Below are 8,266 nucleotides of genomic sequence, written 5' to 3' on the forward strand. Positions count from 1 at the left end.
TAGTATGTTGTCCAAAATCATGAAAAAACCTCATAGTATAGTATGTGGTCCAAAATCATGAAAAAAACTCATAGTATAGCATGTCGTCCAAAATCATGAAAAAACCTCATAGTATAGTATGTCGTCCAAAATCATGAAAAAACCTCATAGTATAGTGTGTCGTCCAAAATAATGAAAAAACCTCATAGTATAGTATGTCGTCCAAAATCATAAAAAAAAGTCATAGTATAGCATGTCGTCCAAAATCATGAAAAAACGTCATAGTATAGTATGTCGTCCAAAATAATGAAAAAACGTCATAGTATAGTATGTCGTCCAAAATCATAAAAAAAGTCAAAGTATAGCATGTCGTCCAAAATCATGAAAAAACGTCATAGTATAGNATGTCATCCGAAATCTTGAAAAAAGTCATAGTATAACATGTTCAAACTCATAAAAGAAGTCATAGTATTGCATGTCGTCCGAAATCATGAAAAAATACCATAGTATAGCATGATGTCCAAAATCATGAAAAAACGTCATGTCGTCCAAAATAATTAAAAAAAGTCATAGTATAGCATGTCGTCTAAAATCTTGGAAAAAAGTAATAGTATAACATGACGTCCAAAATCATTAAAAAAATTCATAGTATAGCATGTCATCCAAAATAATGAAAAAAAGTCACAGTATAGCATGTCGTTCAAAATCATGAAAAAACGCCATAGTATAGCATGCCATTCGAAATCTTGAAAAAACGTCAGAGTATAGCATGTCATTCCAAATCATGAAAATAACATAGTATAGCATGTCCCTCGAAATCATAAAAAAAAGTCATAGTATAGNGTATGTCGTCCAAAATCATGAAAAAAAGTCATAGTATAGTATGTCGTCCAAAATAATTAAAAAACATCATAGTATAGCATGTCATCCAAAATAATTAAAAAAAGTCATAGTATAGTATGTCGTTAAAAATCATCAAAAAAAAGTCATAGTATAGTATGTCGTCCAAAATGATGAGAAAATGTCATAGTATAGCATGTTGTCCAAAATCATGAAAAAACGTCATATTATAGTATGTCGTCCAAAATCATGAACATCATAGTATAGCATGTTGTCCAAAATCATGAAAAAACGTCATAGTATAGTATGTCATCTAAAACCATGAAAAAAACGTCATATGTTGTTGAAAATCATCAAAAAAAGTCTTAGTATTGTATGTCGTCAAAAATAATGACATCATATAGTATGTCGTCAAAAAAAAAGTCATAGTATAGTATAGTATGTCGTCCTCATGAAAAAATTGTAGTAGCATTGCATGTCATTCAAAATCATGAAAAAACATCATAGTATTGCATGTCGTTAAAAACCATAAAAAATGGTGATCGTATAGTAAAACCATGAAAAACGTCACAGTATAGTATGTTGCCCAAAATCATGAAAAAACGTCATAGTATAGTATGTCCTTAGAAACCATGAAAAAATAGTCATACATAGTATGTCATTTGTGCATTATGTCGTCTAAAATCATGAACAAACATCATATATGGTATGTCGTTAAAAAACAAACAAACATGAAAACGTCATCCTATAATGTGTCCTAAAAAGTCATAAAAAAATGTCACAGTAGAATATGCCAAAAAACAACAACAAGGTGCCACAATAAAAATACAAAAAAGTGGCTCAGTATAGTAGGTGATTAATACGTCATTAAAAATGTCATCATAGACCATTATCTTGTGTCGACTGAGACGGAGAACTGAATCTGCTGATTTTCTAACATGCTGCTTGTTTTAACAGTCCCTCTACACACTGACCAGTGAATCAGCTGAGCAACTTCAAATTCACTCATCCACACGCTGCTTCTTCTGTCATTAAATATACGTCACCCACTGTTTCTTACAGGTGAATCAAAGATGGAGCAGAACCCTGTCACAGCCTGCAGCCCACCTCCATCTTTTTCCTCATCTGTGACCACCCAGCCGACTCCCAGGACTGACTTGTTTCCTCCCCCACCCACTGAGGCATCTCCTGCTGCTCCAGCTAGCCGTCCCCCAACTCCTCCACCCGAACCTGAACAAGCTGCACCTGCACTCTCCAAAGAGGAGGAGGGCGAGGCACAAGGAGCCTCTGAACTGAAGCACAGGACTCCCAAAAAAGACCTGCTGGAGATCGATCGTTTCACTATCTGTGGTAACCGCATCGACTAACCAGCAGCAGCAGCAGCAGCTGATGTAGTGATTAACCACTCAGGAAAGACGGAGAGCAGTGGGCCCTTTGGCGCCGCTCTCCCGGCCAACAGCAGCAGAAAGCTGAGTATTTATTAAAGTCAGAGGCAATACAGTAAGTTATTGTGAAAATGACGATCCTGCTGTGGTTGAAGCCTGAAGTCGAGAAGTTTGACAAAAAAAACTTCAGCTGGCTGAAAAACAGCAGGAAAAAAGTGTGACTGTGGCAACTCAAGTCGTCTGAACTGTCGTGTGTGTGTGTGAGAGAGAGAGTGTGGAGGTGTTTGGATGGTTCAGTATTTGGAGTGAGAGTGCAGGTGTGAGAGTGTGTGTGAAACACCGTGTGTGAGAGCACAAAAGCACTTCCTGTCTGAGCAGCACTGGTACCAGAACGAGAAACTTCTCAGTTCGCTCAGCAGCCACAAAACAAACGTTCAAACTCTGATATTAAAGGTAACACCTGAATCAGTCGTCAGTGCTCCAAGTGTTTCCTTTTACACCTGATTCATTAAGGTTCTTTTTATAACTCGTCAGGTGTCATCAGACATATCATCGCAATCTGCAAGAAAAACTAGCCTCTTTTTTTATACAGCAGTCTTTATAATCAGACACTAAGGTTACTTTAACAGTTTAGCTCAGATATTCAGATCTGGATTGGCTTTAAAGTGCAAAAGGTGTCTGAGAGGTTCCTTCAGTAATGGACTTGAAGCGAGTGGTTCCCAACCTGAGGCTCGTGACCTGCACCAGTCAAGAAAAAACACATTTAACGTTTACAGAGATATTTTTATTTAGACTTTTCTTCTGAATTACTGTATAATTTGACCTTGTTTGGTCTCTAAAACTCTGAATATGGTCTCTGAAATTTGTGATAAGAGGTCACACACAGACAATGATTTGTTTTAAGGGGTCACAAGGCAGACAGGTTGGGAAACGCAGCTCTGAGCAGTCAGACGCCGCTCGCTCCATTAACTGCTCAGCTCAGAAGTCTGGACGTCAGCAGGAGGTCGTGAAGCATCATCGTACTTCCCAAATTCAGTCGATGGAGTTATGAACATGACTTTTAATTAGAGCCTTAAGTAGAGCCTTTCGTTTACACAGCCAACAGATAAAGTCATTTGCAGCACACACGGCGCCTTCAGCCACTGAAGGACCTTTCATTACAGGAAGCAGTCAGTGCACGACATCACAGAAGCTGCCGGTCAAATGAAAGAGTGCTGACATTAAATCTGCTGCTTCTACCAGCCTCGCACGCAGACAGACGTCTTTCAGAGGTCCAGTTAAAACTGAAAAAACAAACCAGTAGTTGGTTAATTAAATACTGAAACATGCTGAAGATAATCTCAATTTTCTTCTTGCTTAGGAAACATTTTAAACTCAAATCATTATCTGAAATCATCTGATCTTTATAAAAGGGTGACGCATCCTCCACTGATCCATGTCAGAAATATGGTGTTTAATTTTTCATTTCTTTCAGTCTAAAGAATGTTTGCACTGATGGACCGTATTGTCTTAAATACGACGGGTCATGTTTCTCATTCGACTCTCAAGTAATGTTCTAATGTTTACATCTTAGAAAATAGAAGCAATATTTCTGCAACAAAAGGCCTTTTTTGCATGTGTGTTTTACATTTTGTTGACTGACTTTATTAAATTGTTTGCCATGATTGAAACTTTTATTTTACTGCAATGAAAAAATCTATAAATATGTTAACAAATCAGTTTTATCATCCAGCTTTCATTTGTCACCCACGTTTGTAACTGAGTGTTAAATATGTTATTATTAACATTATTGCAGAGTTTTACAATTCATTGTCAGGCCATACAGTTACAGCAGCCAAATATTTAATTTGTGTCCATGACTTTTGTTTTCTGATCCACAGTCGTTAAAATCAGTGAATAATGGTACGTTATGTAGCACTTTATACTGTGTGCCATCTTTGCTTTGAGTTGTTCGACAGTTTTTATAGTTAGCTGAGTAGTTTTAGCAGAATTATACATAAAAATCATTAAAAGCAAATTATTAGGGTTCAAATCCAACCAAATGCTGGTAAATTTTAAAATGATCTATGAAAGAAATCACTTCTCTTTGAGTTAAATTCCTCCTGTCACTTTTAATTTATTTACTTTTCTGCCCTGGTAATTAAACAATCTAACATATGACAATAATATATTTAAAGTTGCTCTGGTACAAACCCTCATTATGTTAAGTGGAGTATCATATTTTACTTTAAGCAGAGAGAAGATAAATATCTAATGTAAACACTTATCTGCTTCTATTTGATTCTGTTTTGGAGATAAAAGGTTGTTTATAATTTTCATTACCATTGTAATAAGGAGAATAGTTCTATTTTTGGAGCTGCCAGCTGTGATGTGACAATATTTTATGCGCATGAAATCTGACTCTCTTCAGTCCTTCATGTGGTTTTGTGAAATGTCTCGTCTCCACTGGCCTGAGCTCAGTCTCGTTGTGGTCGGTCAGAGAGATCGACCTGAACCTGACTGACCCACAGCTGGACCCAGCTGGGCTCCACAGAGCTAATGGAGACGAGACAAGCGTGTTCCTATGCGAGCTGCGATGGTCCAGTACACTGCCTGCTTTGTCTCATCAGTTTGGTTCTTTATTTAATTCCTACCTCGATATTGTATGAAAATGCCCCCTTTTGGATTAATAAAAGTTTGTTTCTTAAGTGTGGTGTTTTAATTTAACACTGTGCAGTGGAATCATTAGAGGACATCCGTCTGTTCTCCCTGCTGCAGTGTCTCTCTTTGTTTAGGATCTATTTTGAACCTTAGACGGTCAGCTTCCTGATTTGGAGTCACAATGAGACAAACTTCCTACAGATGTGAAACTACAGCTAAAGTTTAAGTGAACAACACTGTCAGTGAGTTTAATTCACTTCCCCAGCTGCAGTTTGTGGGATTAATCAGATCTGTCTGGATCCTCAACAAACAGACCTCTAAATACAAACTGAATTTTTACATCTGTAAATAATTATAGAATTTGTAAACTACTATGTGAAAACTACAACATGTTCAGTCCAGGTGCATTCAAATATGCCTCTATTCAGTAGTTTAATATCCAGAGTCTGCCACAAGAGTCCATCCTTTTCTAGTGCACTAAAACAGAGGTTTTTGCATGTGAAATAATTTTACCTTTTCCACACTGACATGAAGTTGGGATCGTTTTGTCAAACTAAAGCCCAGTTCGGACTGATTCGCAACGAGAGGTTCTAAAGACCCTGCGGTTCACACCAATGCAACTAGATGAGATGGTGTATCATCTCTATGCAACAACTCTCTGTACTTCTGTTCTGATTTCCACCTTTTCAGGCTTATTTTGTGGCTGAATATAATTTGTAGCTTCTTAAAATACCAATGACTAAAGTGATAGTGAGACACTGGCTGCAGCTGCATTTGTAGTAATGATGAAATGGTATAAAACATTAATGAGCATCAGATGGACTGTATTCATAATAAATACGCCACTAGAATGTGTGTGGGCGGGGCATAAGAACATACAGCGAGCAGCAGCAGCAGCAGCGACTCACCGTCCAACACCGGCACACCATGAGAACAAAAACAGAGGGCTCGGCAGGGAAGGAGCACCTGTGCAGCAAGTGAACACGCTGTCAACGGTCATATTGACTCAACCAGCAGATTTTACTACAACCTGTTTCAACCTGACTGTTGAAACAGGTGCGTTCGACAACCAGCCGCTGGAAATTTGACCAGCTGAGTTGCAGGTGACACCATCAGCCGGCTTGAGTCAAGCTCAGACCGGCCAGTTCACACCGCTGCAACTTTTCTATGCAACGTTCTAAAACGTTTTTGTCTCGTCACGAATCTTCAGTCTGAACTGGGCTTAAGTAAATCTTAATATTTTATGCTTTTGGAAATACAGGTTTACCAACCCAACTGCAAGAAAAAAAATTGCATTGTATGTTTCTGCAAACCACATTTGCATTACATTATGTAGTGGGTACATTGAAACTTTATGTTTAAACAATGCTGTGGTTAATATGTAGGAATGTTGAGGCACTTGGCTATGGTTAGGAAAAGATCATTTTTGGGCTTGAAATAGCGGGAATGTGGGGGGTGCTATCCTGGCAAGAAAAGCAGCACTGTCTTGGTGTAAAACAAAAAAACAAACAAACAAAAAAAAACACTCTTAACGTGTCTTAATGAGCTGCTGGAAACAACAACGCTTTGCTACAGAACAACATTTGGAGCCTACAAAGCTGTTATTTGTATGTGCTGACAGTGGTCTGCAGCTTGGTAGGTGTCACACCATCCCCCAGTCCTCTCCACCTCCAGATGATAAAGCCAGCTCATACACAATGTCACTTTAGAAACGTTGATGATACCTATGAAACATGCAAATCTAACATTTCTGTGGTTTGCACAAACGTACAATGCCAACATTTTCCTCTGGCAACTGGGCTGGAATTACAGCTCGTGGTGCCGATAACAGGCTCACCTGTCCTGAGGCCGAGCTGCTCAGTATCTGTTGAGGACTTAAGGTCAGGTAGAGTAAATCTGCAGCAGACATTCTTAGAGGGCTAATCTCCTTATAACTGCTGAGGACTGAGACAAGCTTCAGATCTGTCACAGCGAACAGGAAGTTGTCTCAAGATAGCTGCAGCAGTAGTAGTAGTAGTAGTAATACTTGGAGAGTGTCCATTACATCAGACTTTAAGCATGATATGATGGTTAATGCTGACACAGAGGTTGGACAGATCTTACTTCAAAAAGGAAATAAATTGATGCTACAAAAAGGCGACACAAACTAAATGACAGGCAGGAAGACAGATATCAGTGGGACTAATTAGGTGGCAGGGAAAATAAATTAATCCCTGTAAATACGGATTACTTTTTAAGCAATATGAGGAAGAAGCGCTGACGTTTGTTGATTCTGCGTTTGCATTTTTACATATACTTATATTAGAGTTCTCTTTTTAGCCAGTTTCTTTTTACCTGCAGACATTAGAAGCCTGGTAACACTTTAAAAACAGCCTGTGATTTACAGTGTGATTGTGTTACATGAATTAGGCACCAATAAGATACTTATCAGCTGCTGCTGCTGCTGCTTAAATGGAGGTACAGCGGAAGAAAACAAGACTATGGGAAACGAGGGAGCAACAACTGACCATATAAGAGTAAAGGAGGAATAAATTATTCTCTGTTTATTATTAATTTTTGTAAATACTGGGCACCTTTAGGGTACAGTCCTGGGAAACAACAGGTTCACCTCACCGTGCCTCTCTTGGCTAGCACAAAGCGCTTTGTACAGTGACATCATTAATTATCGGCTACACTAGTACCATTTGTCATAATACATAAATTAGTATCATGAATCACATTAGCTAGTGAAGTAACTCAGCAAGCAACTGACATATCCTATCAGATATTATTTTGCTAGTGATAACATTAGCGAGCAAGCAAGCTAAGGTTAGCCAGCTAGCTGTAACTAAGCTACGCTGCGTTGATCTGCCATTGGTTGCTTCATCACTTTAGCTCATTTAGTAATTTGCAAACATCAAGATAGCCTCTTTATCAGCCAGATCAACCCTGGAGTCTGGATCAATACAATTATCTTAAGCATTTAAGACTCAAGTATTTTGCTACGTCAGCTAGCTAGCAATTTGTCCACTATAGCAAGCAAGCAACAATTAGGTAACGTCGGCTGGCTAACACAACAAAATCACAGTATTTCACATGTCAGTGTTTCCTCTAACATTTCATTTTCAGCACCAAAGGGAAGTGAAATTACTATATGGGGCACTGAATTTGATGAATTTACTGGTGATCAGACCACAAATGAAACAAGAATTGATTAGCTGGCACAGCCTGCGAACTCTACGCCTCACACCCTGCCACCAGGACACTGCTATCCCGGGAGGAGAGTGGACGGCAGCTCAGACCTTAGCCACTGAAGCAACTCAGTTTTCAGCCAGCCAAAACCCAGCCCTGAGGTTGACAGCGGGCTGATGGCAATTATTAGTGCTGAGTGTAATGGCAGCAACAGAAAGGTTGCTGATTTATTTATTTATTTATTTTGCTGT

At 38.7% G+C, this 8,266-nt stretch overlaps 1 protein-coding gene across 1 annotated transcript in view; it reads left to right on the forward strand.

The window, feature by feature from the left end:
* tapt1a (transmembrane anterior posterior transformation 1a) overlaps nt 1-4,891 on the forward strand; it is a 39,150-nt gene extending 34,259 nt beyond the window's left edge. The window contains exon 14 of the mRNA XM_050042858.1: nt 1,882-4,891. Coding sequence (XP_049898815.1) covers nt 1,882-2,186 — 305 coding nt within the window. The 3' untranslated portion in view covers nt 2,187-4,891. The remainder of the gene's footprint in view (nt 1-1,881) is intronic.
* Nucleotides 4,892-8,266: the final 3,375 nt, after the last annotated feature.

The sequence above is a fragment of the Epinephelus moara genome, chromosome 4 (genome assembly GCF_006386435.1).
Source record: "Epinephelus moara isolate mb chromosome 4, YSFRI_EMoa_1.0, whole genome shotgun sequence".
NCBI lineage: Eukaryota > Metazoa > Chordata > Actinopteri > Perciformes > Serranidae > Epinephelus > Epinephelus moara.